The following is a 22,622-nucleotide window of genomic DNA, read 5'->3' as shown; positions in this document are numbered from 1 at the left end:
GTAAGTTTTATTTATTTATTTTTTTCAAATATGTTTAAATCGGGCAATCAGGAATTACAGGGTAGTTGGGATTGTCACTGAACTGAGACTTAGAAGGAGTGTAAAATGCACATATATCCTCTGTCCCAGCAGTGTTGATAGAATTAGAAAATAGGTACAAACACAACTGTTGCAAGGCATTTGTTTGCAGTAGCAGTGGTGAAGTCAAAATTCTAAATAAATAAATGCACACCAATTAGAAATGGCTTAAATAAGTTATGGTGCCCAGGAGGCAGTGTGTATAGCTTCAATCAGACTGGCGGATTTATAGCTTGGCTCTGAAACTTAATAGCTTTTGACATTGGACAAGTTACCTAATCTCTCTGTGACTCCATTTGCTCCTCTAAAATGAGAATAATAGGATTGTTGGAAACACTAAATGAGTTATGACTATGGAGTGCCTAACAGAATAAGAATAGGAACAACGAAGTGATCAAATATGAAGTGTAGAATATACAAAGTATAGGAAATTGAGCAGGAAGAGAATCGATTGGGTGGCTGATTCCATTAAATGTTGTGTGACTTAGGGGAATATATTTCGTTTTAGAAACTTCATGAAGAAAATTGTCAATTCTAACTTTAATTCTGAATCGTAATTACAGTCCATCATACTAGGAATGAATTTTCAATATTCTGACATTCCTAGTAAAGGGTTTATTTTGCTAGATCTTTGAAATACACAATGAGAAGATTTTGCCTAGAAGGTAATGTTTTTCTATCCCTTATACATATATGCTCTAGCAGGATTATTCTTTGCCAAGCTGAGCTGGAGTAATGTTTTCAGCGCCCCCCCCCCCCCGCCTTTTTTTTAAATGTTTTTTAATGTTTATTTATTTTTGATAGAGGGAGAGTGCAAGCAGGGGAGGGCAGAGAGAAAGGGGGACACAGAATCTGAAGTAGGCTCTAGGCTCTGAGCTGTCAGCACAGAGCCCGATGTGGGGCTTGAGCTCACGAACCGTGAGATCATGACCTGAGCCGAAGTCGGACGCTCAACCGACTGAGCCACCCAGGCACCCCTGTTTTCAGCCCTTTTAATAAGTATGGGTGCCCAAGTAGTAACCCTTTCGCAAAATGCCGTTGTAGTTTTAAAGTTCTAGCTTTTAAGGATATCACTCACTATTCCAGTGTTCTTTAAAGCTAAAAAGGAGAGTTGACAGCTTTCTTTGTTGCTTGTTTAACATTTAGATTCTGCAAGTTGCTTTAGTCACTAACATTGAAGAATACTTACTGGGGACATCAAATCAGATACCCTGTGGCTAGCAAGATTTTTTTTTTTTTTCCCTTTGTGTTCTTTTCCTAGACTAGGTCATGACAACTACAAAAATCTCTAGCATGGTCACCAATTTTTCATAGGTAATTTTTTCTATCATTGTGTTGGGGTGAGGTGGTAGGGAGGGATTGTTAGAGTGGAAAGGAAATTCCTAAACATATTCCTAAATTAGGTAAGGGAAACAGCCATTCTCTTTCCATCATCCATTAACAGTGTGATACTCATTTACACATTTTTTAATTATGAAGACAAAATATAATGAACAGAGTTAGGACTTCAAGGGGAGATGCTTTTACTTAATGCCATTCTGAACTTTTTGTTTTTTAAGTCTTAATTTTATCTCCTAATTTTTATAATTTAGATGATAGAGGATATATTGTCAGTTGATTTAATTCAAGTTTTTATTTATGTAGCCTCTACTTTGTGTCTGGCCTACTGAACACTGAGGAATTAGAAGATACAATATCCCTGCCTTCAGGGGCTTAATTATAAAATGTATCTTTGTTAGCAAAATTTTATCTACCCCTTTGCTTTAATACTTTATTTGTAAATCTGTTGGAACCAGTTTAGCTGTTCAATAAGAAAACATTAACATAAAATTGTTCTCTTAATTTATGTGCATTTATTCAATTACATTGAGTTCTTAGAACAAGGTACGGATTTCAAAGGGTGATAAATGTGGATATGTTTGTCCCTGGACACTTGAGCACAATTTCATTCTTTTGATTGGACAAAAACATTTATTTTACAGTTAGGTTACAGTTTCTAAGATTCTTTACTCTTAAATTCATTTGAAATACTTAACTTTAGTTTATGATTCATATTAGGAAAAAATCTGTTGTTTTCTTTTTCCCATTTCCTTTTCCTTTTCATTCTTTGTTTCTGTCTTCTATTGTTGCCTTTCCTTTATCTTCTGAATTCCTTTCTTTCCTTTCCTATAGGCACTGATGTTCTTTACATTGGCCCTCTGAAAGGTGAGCCTTGCCACAATTAAAAACAAAAACTTGGTCTGTCTGCTTCAGCTATATCCTTAACTTGTCTTCCTTCTAATTCTCTTGAACTGATTTTTTCCCCCAGATTTTCTGCCAACTTAATTATATTCTTTTGACCTTGTTATTACATGTTCTAACGTTATACAAGTAGAGTTAAAGTTAATTTTACATGTTTTCAAGACAGGTAAAATAATGCACTAAGCTTTCCTTCCAGAACGAAGCTTTTGTTTCACAATTTGCTTTAAATCATCGTAGTATGTATTACTGAAAACTAAGATTCTGTGCTTCATACTTACTACCTGTTTTTCATGTTATTTATTAGGAAGTATATATTCAAGCCCAGGACTTTATAGTAAAACAATGACCCCCACTTACGACGCTCATGATGGAAGCCCCTTGTCACCAACTTCTGCTTGGTTCGGTGACAGTGCTTTGTCAGAAGGCAACCCTGGTATACTTGCTGTCAGTCAGCCAATCACATCACCGGAAATCTTGGCAAAAATGTTCAAGCCCCAGGCTCTTCTAGACAAAGCAAAAATCAACCAAGGGTAAGTTTTAAAATGCAGATATGTTGAAGAATTTCTTTCTCCAGTGAGAGGTAGAGATACTTTATTAATCTTGTCTTGCTTTGTTCTAATGCCCTTGTTAATCTGTCCAGGTGGCTTGATTCCTCAAGATCTCTCATGGAACAGGATGTGAAGGAAAATGAGGCCTTGCTTCTCCGATTCAAGTATTACAGCTTTTTTGATTTGAATCCAAAGGTACCGAGGGTTTTAGAGGGATCTCTTCTTTTTTTTCTTTTTGTTTTGTTCATTTGGATGTTTGGTTTTTGCAGTTGATGGGGTTAAGAATCATTCATATATAGCAAGTCTGAATAATATTAAAAGCCTAAGCTTTAGACAAAGGCATCTATATTTGAAATAATTCTATTGTGTTAGTAAGTCGGAAGCATAATTAAACCTTTTTCTTTTTTGTTAAAATAATTGAACTTTTGGTTGATTTGTATTTTTAAAAGCACTAGCTTGGTACTACAGAATTGGTAAAGTTAGTTTTAGGGTTGTTTTTGTTTTGTTTTGTTTTTTTAACACTTCTCTTCAGCTGTGCTTTTTGTAAAACAAGATTTTTCTGAAATAGTACCTTTTAAATGACTTTCAGATTTCTAATTATAAATCAAAAGATGTTGCTTAAAAATTCTTTAAGCCTACATTTCTTCCCATTTAATAGCCAAACTTTGTAATATGTTTTTAGTATCAAATGATTGTATCACTTTGCTTTTCCTAGAAGAGTTAAATTTGCTATGAAATCTCAAGTATTTTTCCCTAGAATACATATGGCACAGAGATTTGGATCTTTTGCTTCCTTATTTATCATCCTTGGGAGGAAAGGAACCTCTCTTGACTACCTCTCATCCTTTTCATGTCTAGATTAGTGTCTAGATTTTCATGTATATAGTTTTCATTTTTTTTTATGTGCTTAAGTAATTCTTTATTGTAACTGTAAAATGTATATATTGGAACTATAAAAATAATTTTAGTCCCTTTTGGGTCATATCATGTCTCATTTTAGTAAAACCAAAGTTGTTTTAGGAACATAGTTACATTTGCTGGGGAAGGGGATGCTATGTATTGTTAAGACATTACTATTAATTTTTCTTAATGTAACTAAATGGATAATTCAGCAATATATAAATAAATCTTCTCCACAAGTACAAATATGTACTGTCTTATTTCAGATTCTTAAAATAATTGCTCTTTACAAGGACCTGACACTTTGTCTAAGCATGCTTTTCCCTAGTGAATAAGATGTTCCCTAAAATAATTTACTCTCTGATTATAACATTTTAGTGTGGCAGGTTGCAGTACCAACACTGAAAAGCAGTCACTTTTACCCTTTAAATGTCTTTCAAATCAGATTCATTTTCTTAAGAACTCTGGAATATCTGATGATTGTTTCCCTGTAAAATAACACAGAATCTATTTCTAATATTGGATAATAATGTTTTGGACATCTCAGTGTTATTTTTAATGGAAAATTAGATGTGGGTATATATAGACATACTTAACCCTGTAAGTATCGTTCTCATTATTGAGTATTTGATACTAAATAAAAATCCCAGGGAAAAAATGTATATTAAAACTTTTTTTTTCCAAGCGTTGAACGTGAATATTCAGTTTTCAAGTTATTTTATGTTAAAGGTGATGTATTACAAAAGGATTATGTCTCTTTTGCTGCAGTATGATGCAATCAGAATCAATCAGCTTTATGAGCAGGCCAAATGGGCTATTCTCCTAGAAGAAATTGAATGCACAGAAGAAGAAATGATGATGTTTGCAGCCCTGCAGGTAGTGGAGAGTATTGGTAAATGGGACTTTTCAATGGAAAGGATAGGGGATTATTTTTAAATAGTAAAGTTGCATTGTAATTCCAGTAGCATTTTGATAGTGTTTGCTTTTTGCTGTGTTGAAAATGAATATACACTTAGAAGGCAAATACATGAATTTAACTTTTTGTTTTTTCAGAGTTTAGTGGTATATACTTCAGCTATTTTTTTTGTATCCTATAGAAGAAAACTATTCTCCCACCCCACATATATATTAGTTTAAAACTACCCCATTTTGCTTTAGAAATAAGATCTACGTTGAAAATCCCATTTCTAAAATGAAGCTTATTACTTGCATAATTTCCTAAGTAGCTGGGGCTGATAATATTTTTTAAGTGGCTATAGCAAAAATAATACATTTTAAAGGTGATAAATTTTAATGGACTACTGAAACAAAACATAAATTAGTTTTCAGAATGATAATCCTTAAGGTGTAGTTAGGGGCACCTGGGTGGCTCAGTCGGTTAAGTGTCTGACTCTTGATTTCAGCTCAGGTCATGATCTCACAGTTCATGAGATCGAGCTCCACTTCAGGCTCTGCGCTGAGGGTGTGAGCCTCCTTGGGATTCTGTCTCTCCTTCTCTCTCTGCACTTCCCTTGCTCACAGGCACACGGCGCTCCCTCTCTCTCTCAAAATACATTAAAAAAAATTTTTTTTTAAGTAGGTAATGTTTTCCTTAGATTAAACCAGTGTTTTCTCAACTGTAGTTCTTGCATACCAACTTTTTAAGAATACAGTAGTGCTTATATTTTCGAAACTTTCCCCCTTTAGTAAAATAACATTAGGGTGGCATCCACAGATCTGCCTTCTTAGAAACACTGGGATCCAGCTGACCACAGATTAGTCATTCTTACAGTTCACATAGTTGAATGAGGCTTTGGTGAATGTTCTCAGATTATGGTAGAATTCTGGTTTTGCCAGAAGTCCTGACAAAATTAGTGTTCTTTAAGTACAGGAAGCAAAGTTGACATTTACTTATTAAAAGCTTTCACTGTAAAAAGGATTTTATTTTCTTCTCTTTAGAACACAAATAAAAATGCTCCCAGTCTTCCAAATGTTTGTATGCATCCAGGAAGGTTTTCTGGTTAAGACTTAAAAAATTGTCCTATTTACAGTAGAAGAAAAGCTCATTTCTCCTTAGTTTATATGATAAAAGAAGGGAGTCGAAACAAAGCTTAAACAAGGAAAATCTTTGATGGCAGATAAATTAGTTTAGGTAGAGACTTGTTTAATCAGCTAGTTAAGAATCTTCTATTGTGTTTTTGGATAATTCAGACTATCTGAAGAATTTCGTGAATTAAATTCTGGAGTAATTTTGTTCAAAGTATCTCACTTGGTTTATAGTTTTCTACCTACATCTTTCTCACTTAGAATATAGGCATATAATTTTCTAGTGACGGTTTTGCCAATGACAGAAGAGTAGTACATATAAAATGTATGTGGGGGAAAATCACAGACTTTTATTATATAGTATTTATCTTTTTATTATAAAAATAATGCACTTTTTAAAAAACCAACAGATACAGACGTACCTATGAGCACATAGTAGGTGCTGAAAAAAATTTGCTGAGTGAGAATATAGTTGACCCTTGAACAACACAGGCTTGAACTGCATGGGTCCACTTATGTGCAGATTTTCTTCAATAAATAAATACATTACAGTAAATGTATTTTCCTTACATTTTTTTCTCTAACTTTATTGTAAGAATAAGTCTATACATATATAACATACAAAATATATGTTAATTGTTTCTTATTGATAAAGTTCTGGTCAAGAGCAGACTATTATTAGTAAGGTTTTGGGAGAGTCAGTGCCCCTAGCCTCCATGTTGTCCAAGGGTCAGATAGACACACACAGTTGTATTTTCACAGAAATAGGACCATTTCATAGCTTTCCCTCACCCAGTGTACAGTAGACAGTCCATTTTAGTGCAGTAGAAAACACTTCAAGACATGAATTTTAATTTGTGGACACAATGTCCCAAAGCATAGCTCTCCTGAACCATTTGAGAATCTAGATTTATTATTTTTTTTTTATGTTTATTTTTGAGAGAGGGAGGGGGAGAGCAAGAGGGAGACACAGAATCTGAAGCAGGCTCCAAGCTGTCAGCACAGAGCCCAGCCTGGGGCTCGAACCTACAAACCGTGAGATTATGACATGAGTCAAAGTCGGACACTTAACTGACTAAGCCACCGAGGTGCCCCTAGAATCTAGATTCTATAAGAGAATTTTGGACTACAAATCCTGAGTTCTTAGAAGCCTTCCCAGAAACTGAACCAAAGGCTCTAAGAATCCATCCAGTACAGAAGGGGGAAACTTTGAGAAGATGGGAAAGAAATGCCTATTCTTTTTATTTTAGACAGTCTGCACTCTGAACTTGGGGCTTCTGGTTCCCTGTGTAACGTAAATCTACAATAGTAAAAAGAAACAAAGTAAGGAGGAGTGGATCAAAAACAGAAAGGTTAATAACACTGTTTTTAAAGTATTTAGGTCCAAGTCTGTATTGTAACATTTAAAAGATAACCGATGCACCTCTGAAAGCAAAGCTGGGGTTTTATGACCATTCCCATTCATAGCCAGGGTTTCTACAGTATAACTTAAAAGGACTTTCTGCATCAGAATCACCTAAGTCACTTAATAAAAATGCAGATTCTGGGCTGGACTCCAGATTTGCTACATTAAAATCTCTGTGGGGTGAACCTAAGAATATGTATTTTTAACCAACTCTCTTGACGATTCTTAATGTTACTGACATTTGAGGCAACTTCCTGAGGGCCTCAACCTACCACATTCTCCATGATTTGTGAACATGGAAGTTTCTATCACTGGAGGGATCTCATTTCAGCACAGTTGAAGGTATAGCCAAAGACTATTCATTATCAATTCACTAATCTTAAAATACAGAGGAACACTGACAGTTGTTCTCAAATTAGTTCATTCAGTGTTCCCATGAATAGATCCTATTCAATGAATGAATACTTTAGAAATTTGGAGTGCTACTTAATGCTTTGAAAGGAAACTGATTAGGGGCACCTAGGTGGCTCAGTCGGTTAAATGTCACCTCTTGATTTCAGCTCAGGTCTTGATCTCATGATTCATGGTTCAAGCCCCAGTTCGTGGGTTCGAGCCCCACATCGGGTTCTGTGTTGACATCGTGCGGCCTGCTGGAGATTCTGTCTTCCTCTCTCTGCTCCTCCCCTGCTCGTGCTCACACATGCACGTTCTCTCTCTCTCAAAATAAATAAACTTAAAAAAAAAAAGAGAGGTTTTTTTTTTAGATTAAGTGATTCAAAAGTTCTACTTACCTTTGTGTGAAACCTCTGTAAGGTTTAGCATCAGAATCTAATAGATTATTAATATTTGTTCTAAGTGACCTAAATATATTTAAAATCATTACTAGTTTTTCTTTATGCAAAGATTTTTCTAGCTGCATAAGGAGTATTTACCACTACTCTGGTATATATACACAAATATGCACGTGTGTGTGTTCACATATAAATGTAATCCATCTTATCATTGTTACGTAACTGAGATATAAACATCATCTTCCTCTGATCATGTTTTCAGCACTGAATTGAGGCTGGGGGGCCAGGGGAAGAAGGGCTTTAGCTTTCAACTAATTTTCTTCTGCAGGGTAGTAATAGTAACACAAGGTAATCAATGTTAATATATTTTTACAAAAGACCTGATGCATATTCTGTTAATTCATTCAGTATTCATTGGTTTTAGGACCTGTTCTAGACACACGGAATACTGCAGTGGGGAGAAAAGAGTAAAAAAATCTCTGCTCATGTGGAGCTTAGTGGACAACCTGTTAACTCTAAGTCCTAGGGCTTCCCAAACTAAATCATTTTCATATATCCTGGATAAATATTTATTGGGATGTTTAGGACACTGATTTTAGGTGCATTGCCATTTATTTTCCTATTCTAGTTCTTGGACACTATATCTTTTCAAGTTAGGTGATGAAAAGCTTTCAATATAGATGCGAATAGTGATCTCATTTTAAAGTTTTACTAGTTAGAACAGACATTTAAATAAAATATCATTTCTTTTTTCAGTATCACATCAATAAGCTGTCAATCATGACATCAGAGAATCATTTGAACAACAGTGACAAAGAAGTAGACGAAGTTGATGCTGCTCTTTCAGACCTGGAGATCACTTTGGAAGGAGGGAAAACATCAACAATTTTGGTATGGTGAATCTTTTTCCCTACTAGTTTAGTTTGAATTCTTACCTTTTTGTGGATTTAATGCTTTAGAGAACACAGGTGTTGACTTATCAGAAACTTTCAGGGAAAAATTTTAAATTAATATTCTAGTCTCTAGGATACAGTAAAGATAGATCTCAAGATATCTGCACATTCTCTCACAAGCAGTGGAAGAACATTTCTGCAGAGTAAAAGGTAGAGTGAAGTCATGGTAACATCCATTCAGTGAGCTTCACATTTAAAATGTTACAAAAAGAGAAAAGCAGATCTTGGGAAAAATTTTAAATGCTAAGTTTAGTTTTAAAGCTTAGGAATTAGTTGTTACAGAAGAAACACTGACCTAAGGGCTGTTAGGATTTTATAAAATTTTCATGTGCAGATGTAAACAATTTTAGCTGAATTAGAATAATATGTTCTTATAGGTTATATGAACTGCCATTTTGATCACATTTTTTATTAGCTTTGTATGCCACTTAAAAATGACTTTGTGGAGTGCCTGGGTGGCTCAGTTGGTTAGACTTTTGGTTTCAGCTCTGTCAGGATCTCATGGTTCGTAGGATCGAGCCTCACATTGGGGTCTGCGCTGACAGCGTGGAGCCTGCTTGGGATCCTCCCTCTCTCTCTGTCTCTCTCTCTCTCTCTCTCTCTCTCTCTCACACAAAACAAACTTTAAAAAAAATGGCTTTGTACATATGACCATACATTATGATTGTACTTTTAAAACCTTAATAATCTGTATGTTATGTAATTTTGTTTATTGAATACACTGATACTTGATGACAGATACTAAATATTAGAGTTTCAAATTTTAAGAAAAATCAGAAAAAAAATGATTTAATTCTTTCCCTAGGGTGACATCACTTCTATTCCTGAACTTGCTGACTATATTAAAGTTTTTAAGTAAGTACAAAAGGGGAGGAATTCCAAATATTAATGAATGACAAGTATCAATTTTGTAGTCACATTCATGTTGGAATTTAGCATATGCATTATGAATTATGAGAGAAAATAACCATCTTCACCAAATTAAAATTGCAGTACTCGTGAGTTGTTTCATCTGATAAACATTTTTCTTAAAGGGGAAAAGCAAACATTATGTAACCTAGATTGCATCATGTAGACTGAAACATACAGTGGCATTTTAGCATAAAACATCCCCTCCGGGTGAAAGCAAGACATAATTAACTATTATTGCCAGCAGTTATTTCCTTGTTCAGAGCCCCAGATTCTATTGAATTTTATTCATTTGTTCAAGGCATATTTTATAATAAGGTTTTTGTGTATCTTATCTAGACTTTCATCAATCTGGGCACAGTCCACAGAATCTAGGCATTAAAGCAGAAAAGGGAGAAAGGAGAGGAGATGATATGGAATAGAAGGTGTGAAGCCATTATGGAATAAACCATTTACTGTAGCTAAACATATAACAGCTTACCGTATGGAAAGTTTCTAAGATAAGGGCATGATTTCAGATGCCGCTCCCTACCCCCTTTCTTCTCGCATTTCACACCTTTACTTACCCACTCTCTGTCATGATTACTGTCATCTTCGTGTTGGCCTTGGGTGGCAAGTTGAAGCACCATTCAGTTACACCCTGAGAGAGACCAGTACCCTCGTTCAGAGAGGCTCCAAAGGCAGCCTTGCACACACTCAGGAATCTGCTGGTGATTATAGGACCTAGGAGCTTTCCGATTGGTGACATTTACTTCACCTTTTGTTTCTTGTCCTTTCCATGTGACCTGCTAGTGTTAGAGATGGCTACCACTGACAGAAATACTAGATTGTTGGCCCTCCTTTCTCCTCTACCCATTCACTGTTTGAGATCTTCCTGAGTAGATCGAGAGGGGACAAATCCAATAACAGCAACATTGAATATAACATGCTGGCCCAAGGGAACTTAGTTGAATATATGTAAAACTTGGCCTCAGACTTTTAATGTTTTGAAACTTTGCTGCTGAAACATACTGTTGATAAAGTTATTTCAAAAGTGGTTTTTCTCTTAATTCTGTTTGACATGTAGGCCGAAAAAACTGACTCTAAAAGGTTACAAGCAATATTGGTGCACCTTTAAAGATACATCTATTTCTTGCTATAAGAGCAAAGAAGAATCCAGTGGCACACCAGCTCATCAGATGAACCTAAGAGGTAAGGAAAGCCTTGGAGTGACCAGTGTTGATGGAGAAACTTTCTGTTGGCTAACAGTCAATAAACTTCACTTTGCTGGGTGGGGCAGGGGTGTGTTCCTCAGCAGATACATTACTCCTTTATGGTACTTTTTTAGGTTTAGATTCTTTTTTTTGGTACGTAGTTTTTGTCACAATTTTAAGCATTCCATTTCCCACAAATATTTCGTTGTAATCTCTTTGTACAGTCTTCATTTGAAGTGATTCCACTTTTCTTCTCGTCAAGTAAATCTGTGGTGCCTCTTTTCTCATCCTCGGCATTAGGTCATTCAGGTTTTCTTCATTCTCATCTGTGTTGTAGTCCTCTCCGTTTTTGCTGGCTTTTCCCTTCCTCATCAGCATCCTACTCTTCTTCCTGACTTTCACTGATGATAAGCTGGTCCCCCTCACGACCCCCAGTCTCTTTTTGGCTCCGCAATGGGGCAGCAGGCACCTATGGGGTTTGGCCAACTTCTTAACCCTCCCACAACACCTTCCTGAACATTTTCGTTCGACACTCTGCTCTCAGTTTGGCTCCTGGGATAGCCCCAGGATACACCTCTGAGGCTCCTCCTCGTCAACAACCTGAATCTCTTTGGTTTCCTCTTGTCTCTTCAAATCCAAAGCTGTCACTAAGGGGCTGGTATTTGAGGCACATGTTATTGGACATGTTTCTACTCCCTTGTGGCAACCTTGTTTGCTGTGGCCTGAGTTGCTCCTGGCTGAGGACTCAGAGCTACTGGCTTTGGTCTTTTTTTTTTCCATTTCACTCCCCACTTGGGTGACTTCTTTGGTTCTTCACACTGCTCCTTCACTTCTTTTATCTGACTGATGCAGTGGTTCAGGCAGAAGGAGAATTTCCTGTCCAGGTTGGTCTGGTTCTTCTACGGCTAGAGGACATCTTGCTGCCTCCTGCCGTGATTTATCTGCAGGGTGTTGCAGATTGTTGATCACCACTTCACTTATGGGGATATTCACTAAAACCATTTGGCTCACTTCCAGCGAGAACTGCTCTCCTATGTGCCCACACCACACTCCCTGCACCCTTGGCACCAGCATGCTTGGTGGATTGTCATCTCACTGTTCCACACTCTTACAGCAAAGGCTAGAAAACTAAAATACATTTTCTGGACTTGTTTGTTTGCAGTGAGATTTTTATTCCAATCAGATGCATTCATGTAAGACTTCAATTCCCAACTAAGTTATGGGGTTGGAGAGGCAGAATTGAGAAAGGAGCATGGTGTTTCCAGGCTATGGAGCTGCGGGGTAGCCTCCTGGTTTCACGGCCTGTTGGTTGCAGTTCCTTTGGCAGGCTAGTTGTCCAAGAAGCTCATTCCTATTGGCCCAACCCGTTTCTCCTCTGGGTTATGTTTTGCATGTACATTTATCATTATATGTAAAGCAATATGCCTTTCTAACTAAAAATGTCCATATTTGGACAAAAGTACCCAAGAAGGGGGCCCCTGACTCATTCACAGAAATTATTCTCAAAATATTGTATTTATTGCTTAAAATATAAAGGTGCTTTCCCTGATCCATAGTCTTCATTTTCTTTTCTACGTAGTACATTAGGATACTTTTAGTATATTTCAACGAAATGTCCAAATCTCTGCTCTGTGTTCTGCTCACTAGTTATCTGAACTGTTGTTTTAAAAAAAGGAAACCCCTGGCCTGGGTAGAAGATTGCTCTGCCCATGTGTTGGAATACTGTAATTTTCCTAAAACTTTGAATTAGGCTAACTGCCTTTCTCTCCAAGACCCGTGAGTTAACTTTTGGGTCTCTTTTGTTATTTGTTACTTTTAGAATCTGTTGCAGCTCTTGTTCTTGCTTCTGTCCTCAGCTGCCCAGGACCAGCCCAGATTATCTGCTCTTGATTTAGAGACTAGATCTGTCTTCTGGCCCCTGCTTTCTCTAACCGTGTTACATCCCTAACCTTCCCCCCTGCATGACTGAGAAGTCAAGTCCTAGTATGGAAAATGGCTTACAGTGTGCTGTCATCCTACCTTTTCCATGTCCTCCCAAAAGAGCATTTTCCCACACATCACACTAATGAAGATATCACTAGCCTAAAAATCAAGTGGCTTACTTCCTGTTCTGCTACTAAATAAGCCCTGTGATTTTAGAAAAATAGCCCATTTGGACCTCAGTACCTTCCTCTAAGAAATGAGAGTGTTCTCCATGCCTTTGGACTTTGGACTAGATGTTCTCTAAGGCCTTTGGAGATCTAAAATGAAAAGTTCTAAAAACAAATTCAGTTCCAATACTGATTGAATTCCTGTGCCCCAGCTGTGCTAGATCCTGGAGACATGAGCAGGAACAGGTTACAGACCCACCCCTCTGGGTGTTTAGAGCATTTGGGAGATAAACAGTGACAATTTGGGCAATGAATAGTACTTTAAAAAGTAACAGGTCCAAGGAGGAGCAAAGATAAGGGTGTGTGCTGTCTCAGTGTTCAGCGATGGTGGGGAATATCCTGGCAGAAATAATGCCAGAGTTAGATCCAGTGTCTAACTCAAGGCCCATGGAAGGAAGGAGAATTGGTAAAAACCTTGTGGCAGAGACTGGTATGCAGAAATTCCTGGAGAAAAGCATCAGCAACCACAGGGGGTTTTGTGCTGTTGGAATGTAGAGTTCAATCAAGTCAGAGGATGAATGCTTCCTAGTAGCTATTGAATCTGATTTCTACATAGATGAGGGACAACAGCTGAAGAAATTGGCATGTTTTGGAGGATAAAAATGTTAGGGATTGTTTTTTAAACTGGCAGCAATGAAGTGTCACTGAGAAAGTATTAACATGAAAATAACAGGATCCATCCTATTTATATTGGCTACAGTATAGAGGAATAATTTTAGAACAGTGACAGTGATCCAGATTAAGGTGATCAATATGGATGGAGAAAAGGGTTCAAATTCAGAAGATCCTGAGAAAGCCCAGTCCGCAAGCATCCTGAGTGATTGATTTGGGAGAGGCTCATGGGGAGGGACTTATTTCTGGCTTGTACAAGTTGGATGGATAGAGTTGAGAATATAGAGGAGCTTATTTCGGGGAGAAGGACAGTGAGTTTAGTTTTGGGTTATTTTAAATTTGAGGTGCCTGTGGGATAGCTGTTGGAGGTAACTTGTAGGCCACTGGATCACGGGAGATCCGCACTGCAGATACTTATGGTATCAGTTTTAGCGTTAATGATAAATGGCAGCCATTAGAATGGTTGTCTATAATATGAAAAGGCTAAGAACAGAACCCTGTAGAACACCTGTGTTTGAGATACAGGGCAGATTAGAGGAAGGGAAACAAAAAGTGCTTACGGAGACCATGGAAATGAGACATGGTGGGAACTAAGAGAAAAGTTGTTTCAAAAAGGACAACGTAGGGGCACCTGGGTGGCGCAGTCGGTTAAGCGTCCGACTTCAGCCAGGTCACGATCTCACAGTCCGTGAGTTCGAGCCCCGCGTCGGGCTCTGGGCTGATGGCTCGGAGCCTGGAGCCTGTTTCCGATTCTGTGTCTCCCTCTCTCTCTGTCCCTCCCCCGTTCATGCTCTGTCTCTCTCTGTCCCAAAAATAAAATAAACGTTGAAAAAAAAAAAAATTTAAAAAAAAAAAAAAAAAAAAAAAAAGGACAGCGTAATCACTGGCATCAAATACTACAGAAAAGTAAGATAAAGACTGTGAAGCCGACATAGCATTTAGCCACATTGGAGGTGGTTGGTGGCCTTGATGCAGAACAGATTGGAGCGGATTTCAGTGGCCTTTTGAGTATGGGAGCCAAAGTACAGTCATTGAGAAGTAAATAGGAAACAAAGATAGTTTTTTGATGAACCTTACCTGTAATAAGGAGGGAGGAAAGAGGGCAGTAACAGCAGAGAGAGGTATAAGGTGGAGGAGAAAGGCATTTTGTTTCAAGATTGGAGAGACTCAAGGAATTGAAATGCTGATGGAAACATCACACTAGAAATAGAGAAGTAGTGTCTGGGAGAGGAAGAGGATCTCTGTGATGGAGCAAGGTTCCTGGGATGGCAGAAAACAGCCCACTTGGGATCAGAGAGATGCCATCCCACTGTGGGAGTGAGGGCAGCAAGCTTTATCGGCTGTGGTGGTAGGAAGCTGTGTGACTACTTCTCATGGCTTTCTTGGAGAAAAGATGTGAAGTTGTCCCCTGAGAGTGAGCGGCATCGGAGGCCTGAGAAGATTTGAGATAAACATTGTTGAGAGTGTCTGAAAACACAGGATGCAAGTGTTGAGGGCCAGGTAGAGTTTGGGAATCCATGAATTTCTGGTGAAACCTATCTGCTTGGTTTTGTGGTTTTTCTCCCCCTCCCCTCCTTGGAGTGCTCAGCAGCCTATTATAGGCAAGTAAAAGCGAGGTGGTTGGATGGAGCCAGGGTTAAGGTCTTGGTTAATGTGTATTAATGGAAATACGGTGAGTCTAGGGAGTTGGATGTAATAGCTGGTGAATGGTGTCCAGGCTGGACTCAGGAAAAGGAAGAAGTGAAAACATGATGGGGAGAAGGTGTCAGGGCTGCAGGACTCAAAGAGTTTGAAGACTGCGGTTAGAACGTGTCAGAGGAGCAGCAATTGGGCTACAGTGAAGCGTGGCACATTGCCATGGTCGTAAGTACCCGAGGTGGCACGGAGTGAATATTGTCTGAGATGTGTGGCCTGACAGGTGCCTTTGCGCCTACAGTAGCACCTGAGTTACCACTCACTATGCCTCGCCAAGCTTTTTAGGTTTTTTTGGTGTTTTACTTTTAAAAGAGACATGATTATGGGATTGTGTACTTTTAAGTCTGCTTCAGTGAGTAATGAAATCTGCAAAAGAACTATCTTCAAACGTCTCCTCTTTATCTAAAATGTTCTGTTTCTTGGGGAGCCTGGGTGACTCAGTCGTTTTAGCGTCTGACTCTGGATTTCAGGTCATGATCTCACGGTTCACGGGATCGAGCCACCGTCCGGCTCGACAGTTGGTCTCTGCGCTAACAGTGTGGAGCCCGCTTGAGATTCTCTCTGCCCCTCCCCTGCATGCGTGTGCAGTGCCCACTCCCTCTTATCAGAGTGCATAAACATTAAAAAAAGTACAATATTCTGTTGTTTTCAATACAGTGCTTTGTATTTGTCCTTTCTTTGTGGTAGATGTAGAGAGCTTTATTATCTTGTTCCTTATACTCTCTGTACAGAGAGATGTTGCTCCGGTACACAGAGCAAAGTGACCACAGGCCCTGCTAACAGTCTAGGAGCCTACTTGCTGGTCTTAAGACACATTGAGGGTGATAACTGGAATACCGTTTAGAAAGCTCTGACATGTCTGTTATCTTCTTTATCCTTACGGCATTCCTGTGAGGTAGAGTTTTAAGGTTGGGAAATTTGGGCTTAGAGATGTTCCACAAATGGGCAGTAATTAAGTGACAGAGAAGCGTGGAACAAGGTCAGATTGCAGGGTGCCTCTCCACTGTTACACTGTTACTACTTGTTTATGCCAGCCATTATCCCGCCATCTAACTGAGTGTATGTTCAGCCCACCTGTGTGCCCTTCTGTAAAGCTGCTAGCTAATGCTTCACAGAAAAGGCATCATAAAAGTCCTTTATTCTTGGGGCTTCTGGCCAGTAGAGCAGGCAGCTCTTGATCTCAGGGCCATGAGTTCAAGCCCCACAGTGGGCAGAGAGGTTACTTTTGAACAGTCGCTTATTCTTACCAAAATGTTATCCCTATACATTTAGCAACTTAAAAGTCCCAAATACCTTGAGATTTAAGGAACTGAATGATATTAAAACAGCACAATATCAAACTTGTGGGGTCGTGTTTTTTGGTAATATCCTTTTAACAGGACCCTTTCCTTCTCTTCAATGAAGTTTTATGAGGACCACAAACTGCATTATACCCCTTTTCTACACTAGATCTCTTTTGCTCCACCTCAAACAATTATTGGGCGATAAAACCTTGCTTCCCAGTTTAAAGATTCCAAAACAGCAAAATTCAGCATGTTAAGATACCATAAAATGAGAGCTACCTATAGTGGCTTGTGATTTCTTAAAGGTAAATTTGACCATTTTAATAATTTTTTTATTACAGGATGTGAAGTTACCCCAGATGTAAACATTTCAGGCCAAAAATTTAACATTAAACTCCTGATTCCAGTTGCAGAGGGCATGAATGAAATCTGGCTTCGTTGTGACAATGTAAGTTTTCCAATTAAAAGTGTGAACTTCAGTTTTCTTCAGTTCCCTAGTGAGTTGACCAGTCGTCCTTACATTTTATACTTAAAGGACCCATCATGTGATACATTTCATATTTCAGTATTTCTTTTCAACAGGAAAAACAGTATGCACACTGGATGGCAGCCTGCAGATTAGCCTCCAAAGGCAAGACCATGGCAGACAGTTCTTACAACTTAGAAGTCCAAAATATTCTTTCCTTCCTGAAGATGCAGCATTTAAACCCAGATCCTCAGTTAATACCAGAGCAGATCACAACTGATATAAATCCTGAATGTTTGGTGTCCCCTCGCTATCTAAAAAAGTACAAGAACAAGCAGGTATTTGATTCATTTCATCTCTTTTCTTCTCGCATGATTTTGTACATGTACTGTAAATTTAGTTTCCCCTGTTAAAACTTTGTGGCTTTAATGATGGTCTGAATTTCATATCAGGTAGCTGGAATATAAAATGGGATGTGGATGGCCTTCAGTCAGTTAAGTCATTTTAAAAAATGTTTATCATTTTAATAGGACAGATCATAAGGTAAAATAGTTGGAAGCATATTTATTCTAAACAACCTAAGGAAACCGCTCTGTTAACAGGGTGTTCTTTCAGGGAATTGAAATGGTGTGTATGCTTTGAATTCCTTAATTCATGCAGTTTTATTCCGTATATGTGTGTGGTACAAAGCACAGCCAGCATTTCCCGGCAAAGTCTAGAACAACTTCGCACTGTCAAAATGGACTTTTCCAGCTTTGGAGATAAACTTTACAATGGTAGAAATAGTCTACATTTTAACATCGTCTTTTCTTAACAGTCAAAAACCTAAACCAAGATTTGCGTGATGTGACAGAGTTTGGTAAATTTTGATTGAAATTCACTGCTTTTGTTCACTTTGTTTAGAATTCCTTTCCTGGAAATTAATACCATAAAAGGATTGCTATTTAGGAAAATGGTTTTTCAGTACAACATAAAAGGTTCTTTGCTGGGGAATTTCATTTGGGATAGCCCCCAGTATTCTCTACACCAAACATCATGCCATAAAAGGCAAAGGCTTCAGTGTGAGGTGGGGTGAAGAAGGCCTTTAAAATAAATATTTCATTTCTATCTAGTTTGATTTTTACCGTTCAAGAATAATTTTAAAACATTACTGGGAGGGCCCAATAAAATACCCAGAACACTTACTAATTCTTAACTTTAAATATAATGTTTATCATACGTGTTTGAAATTACTTAGCTGGAAATGTTCAGAAGGTTAATTACCAAGTATTTGTCTTTAAGTTTCAGAGGTTGTGTAAGCTACATGGAAATTGTTTATCCCACAGTCCCTACAATGTGGGAGTAGTGAGGAATGGAGGAAATGCTGCCCTGGGGAGATTTGTGGAATGTAGATTGTAAGTTAAAAAGGGAAAGTGAATCAAGTACTAATTTTATTTTTTTATTCTTCGTTATTTCATTTAAAAATTACTTGTAAAAAAAAATCCTTGTTTCTGAAAGTGGATTCATTTGCCTTCAAAGGCAAGGAACAGTTTCAAATCTTAGCAAGCTTCTTTCACTGTGAGGTACCAGGAAAAAAAGATCTTCAAGTCTAACTGTGAAGACTGCCAAATGTTGGCTTAGCTGTCAGAGATGGGTACTGAATTGTTTTCTCAGAAGCCTCTCAAATGATTGTTTTCACTTTTAAAAGATAGTTTTCCAACCCTGATTTCTCAACTACATTGTCAAGTGAAAATTCTCTGGGGGACAGAAACAGTGACTATTTGTCTTCAACTGGTGGGGTGGCAGTATGTGTGGTCCGTGGTTAAGGATTCTTCCAGCCTTGTCTTCCACGTTGGCATTTTATCAAACACACATTCTTTTGTAATCCTTCTTTCCCTGACTAAATTTATGGGTTGTTCCCAGAAGGTAGAGACCATGTATTGCCCTGACACCTAGAAAGTGCTGATTGGCAGAAGTTTAGTTGCTTATTGTGTGTCACATGCTGTACTCGTCGTTGGACATAGGGCTTAATAGTTAAACTATATAGTACAGTGGTGTTCAGGAGTCCAGTAGGATGAGGTCCAGGCCATGGGGTCCTTTATTCCTATCAGGGCATAAGATTTTCCTTTGGGCCCACCAATACAGAGAATTTGTTATATTTAATCTACTTTAAATCCCCAAAACTGTATATTATTTAAACTTGCTATATATATATATATATATGTGTGTGTGTGTGTATATATATATATATATATATATATATATATATATATCTTCATATGACTGTGACTCCCAAACTGCATTTTTACATTTTAAAGAAAAGAGTTGTTGGGTATTTTATCCATGTTAATACAAATGGAAATAGACTACTGTGTGTATAGCCACCATTCCTAGTGTAGTATATAGCATCTCTTCATTTTCCCTTCCAGGAAAAAGGATGCAAAAAACAGATGGTAATTGAGGGGGGTTGCTTTTCTTGTGTAAATAAAGAAACAGTATGGTCACTGCACTTATTTTATGCCTTCAACTTATTTCTGAAAAGTGGTGCATGGGTCATATTATCTGACTCAATCTGAAAACATTAAAGGTTTTTGAATGTTAATTTTGATCTCCTACTAAAATCATTAGCTCTGCCCTAACCAGTAAGAACTGGTAAATGAGCAGGGAAAGGGTATTTGCTCTTTTTTTTTTTTTTTTCCCTACAAATTTCTACCCATAATTTTAGTAACACTTAACAATCTGAAATAATATGGAAGTGTTTCTCAGTATTCAAAGTGGAAAGTAATCGCTGCTTTCTCGTTTTCATTTTCATGCTTGCATTTACTTTGCTTGGTTTCTACCTGAAGTAATTTTTTTTGCATGGTTTTTGGCTGGAATTTTGGTTTGCAGGTTACCGCAACTTTTTCTTTGCTTCATTGCCATTTTTTCTGATTGCCTTTTTTTTTCTTTCTGCTTCCTTTTTCTTTCCTCGCATTGCCATCTACAGCCAGGCTATATAAGAGATTTGGTAAGTTCTCCATATTTAAAAAAGAAAAGGAAAGAAAATAAATACATAAAATATTTAAAGCCCTAGCTACAATTCCCCCACCCCACCCCCCCACCCCATCGCCTTCATGGATTTCCACTCTTTGTGGGAGTAGTCATCCCAATGTGAGTATAATTTAAAAGTTAACTTTCCTAATGATACCTTTAGAAATTAAAAAAATCTTTATGGTGGTTTCAAGTATTAAAGGTGCTAATAAATAGTCCACTACGAATTTATATTGCAGGTACTCATTCTGATATTGTGTTTTGGTGCTAAATTTAAAACCTGTCATGTACAGGATTAGAACATATCGTTTTATAAAAGCAAAATATGTGTGTCTCCTTGGAATATGTTTTGGGAGTGGCAGTTATTACTCCTGAAAGTACTTTTTGTTTCTGGATATATGGAAACTGAAATCAAAAAGAAATACATCAAGGTTTATTTTGAAGAGTCATTATTTAACTAAAATTCCTAAATGTGGCTTCAGAAATTTCCTAATTCCAACTCTTAGAGGTAATTGTGGGGTGGGGCACAGTTGGTTACTTTTGTTTTGCTCCTGCAATGAAAGAATATTGTCTGATGGTAAAGGTGATGTTTAATCATGTTTAGATAACAGCAAGAATCTTGGAGGCCCACCAGAATGTAGCTCAGATGAGTCTAATTGAAGCCAAGATGAGATTTATTCAAGCATGGCAGTCATTACCAGAATTTGGCATCACACACTTTATTGCAAGGTCAGTGGTTCTGCTACTAAACATCTATGTATAAATCTTAATGTGTATGTTTTTACTTAATCTATTTCAATTAAACATTTAAAGTACCTGCTGAGATCCATTAAGCAATTTTACAGTAAAGAATATTGAAATGTATTTTCTATTCTTGTAATTTTTACTTTAAAAATTCAAAATGATTGGGCTGCCTGGGTGGCTCAGTCAGTTGAGTGTCTAGCTCTTAATTTCGGCTCAGGTCATGGTCCCAGGATTATGGGATCGAGCCCGGCATCGGGCTCCACGCTCAGCATGAAGCCTGCTTAAGATTTTCTCTCCCTCTGCCCCTTGCCCCCACTTGTGCATTCTCTCTCTCCCCCCAAAAAACTCAAAATGATAGCATTTCTATTTTTACTTATATAAGAATATCACTTTTTTGAGAGTTAAAGAGCACATCTTAAAAACAGGGACTCAGTTGGTTAAGCATTCAACTTTGACTCGGGTCATGATCTCACAGTTTGTGAGTTTGAGTCCTGCATCGGGTGAGCCCCACTTCTCTTTTTCTGCCCCTCACTTCACTTGCACCCTCTATTAAAAAAAAAAAGAAAAACAGAGCAACATTCCTCCCACCCCCAACGTGTTTTTAAACATTTATTATGTTTTAATACTATAGGTTCCAAGGAGGAAAAAAAGAAGAACTTATTGGAATTGCATATAACAGACTGATTAGGATGGATGCCAGCACAGGAGATGCAATCAAAACATGGCGTTTCAGTAACATGAAACAGTGGAATGTGAACTGGGAAATAAAAATGGTAAGCTAGGGGTGGGCACCTGGGTGGTTCAGTCAGTTAAAGCATCCGACTCATGGTTTTGGCCCAGGTCATGATCTCAAGGTTTGTGAGACGAAGGTCCTGCATTGGGCTGTGCAGTGTTAGCACACAGTCTGCTTGGGATTCACTCTCTCCCTTCCTGCCCCTACCCTGCTCATGCGCACACTCACTCACTCAATAAATAAATAAATAAAATAAAATAAAATAGTAAGCTATAACAATGTTACTTGAATTAATATATAGCCCTTCTGGGGCACCTGGGTGGCTTAGTCGGTTAAGTGTCCGACTTCGGCTTAGGTCATGATCTCACAGTTCACCAGTTCAAGCCCCACGTTGGGCTCTGTGCTGACAGCTCAGAGCCTGGAGCCTGCTTCAGATTCTGTGACCCCTTCTCTCTCTGCCCCTTGCTCTCAAAAATGAATAAACTTCAAGAAAGAAAATTTTTAAATATATATATAGCCCTTCTAAAACTTAAGAATTAAAAGACTTACAAATTCTATAGATTGTACCATTACCTCTTAAAGTAAAGTATAAAACATGGTTGGTTATTCATTTCCCACTTAAACTTGCCTAGTTCATAACTAGCCCAGTTATTAGAACTCTAAGAATATAATGATCTGCTTAGAAGATTGTTTTCCTGTAATGCTAAATCCCTTTCACTCCTAGTAGCAGCTGCTGTTTATTGAATGCCTACTCTGTGCCAGTCATGATGCTAGATGTTTTTGTATCTGTCCCCTATTTCTAAATCTCACCACAGCCTTGTGCGGGATAGTTGGATTGTCCCTACTTTACAAATGAGGACACTCACATGTAGAGGCCCGTGGGCCAT

General features: G+C 37.9%; 1 protein-coding gene and 1 long non-coding RNA gene across 8 annotated transcripts in view; one reads left to right on the top strand and one right to left on the bottom strand.

The window, feature by feature from the left end:
• LOC132669867 (uncharacterized) overlaps positions 1-22,622 on the bottom strand; it is a 171,358-nt gene that overhangs the window by 57,937 nt on the left and 90,799 nt on the right. The window lies entirely within an intron of this gene.
• FERMT2 (FERM domain containing kindlin 2) overlaps positions 1-22,622 on the top strand; it is an 84,549-nt gene that overhangs the window by 59,671 nt on the left and 2,256 nt on the right. The window contains exons 5-17 of one of the 6 annotated variants that reach the window (XM_060619867.3): positions 2,251-2,283; positions 2,624-2,849; positions 2,960-3,062; positions 4,536-4,643; positions 8,745-8,879; positions 9,747-9,796; positions 10,917-11,041; positions 17,125-17,231; positions 17,366-17,587; positions 19,658-19,681; positions 20,215-20,235; positions 20,863-20,987; positions 21,634-21,775. In XM_060619867.3, coding sequence (XP_060475850.1) covers positions 2,251-2,283; positions 2,624-2,849; positions 2,960-3,062; positions 4,536-4,643; positions 8,745-8,879; positions 9,747-9,796; positions 10,917-11,041; positions 17,125-17,231; positions 17,366-17,587; positions 19,658-19,681; positions 20,215-20,235; positions 20,863-20,987; positions 21,634-21,775 — 1,421 coding nt within the window. The remainder of the gene's footprint in view (positions 1-2,250; positions 2,284-2,623; positions 2,850-2,959; positions 3,063-4,535; positions 4,644-8,744; positions 8,880-9,746; positions 9,797-10,916; positions 11,042-17,124; positions 17,232-17,365; positions 17,588-19,657; positions 19,682-20,214; positions 20,236-20,862; positions 20,988-21,633; positions 21,776-22,622) is intronic. The other 5 variants (XM_060619868.3, XM_060619869.3, XM_060619871.3 and 2 more) reach the window with 5 other exon arrangements.

The sequence above is a fragment of the Panthera onca genome, chromosome B3 (genome assembly GCF_046562875.1).
Source record: "Panthera onca isolate mPanOnc1 chromosome B3, mPanOnc1 haplotype 2, whole genome shotgun sequence".
NCBI lineage: Eukaryota > Metazoa > Chordata > Mammalia > Carnivora > Felidae > Panthera > Panthera onca.
The sequence above is the reverse complement of the archived record's forward strand: the minus strand, read 5'-3'. Positions and strand labels throughout refer to the sequence as shown.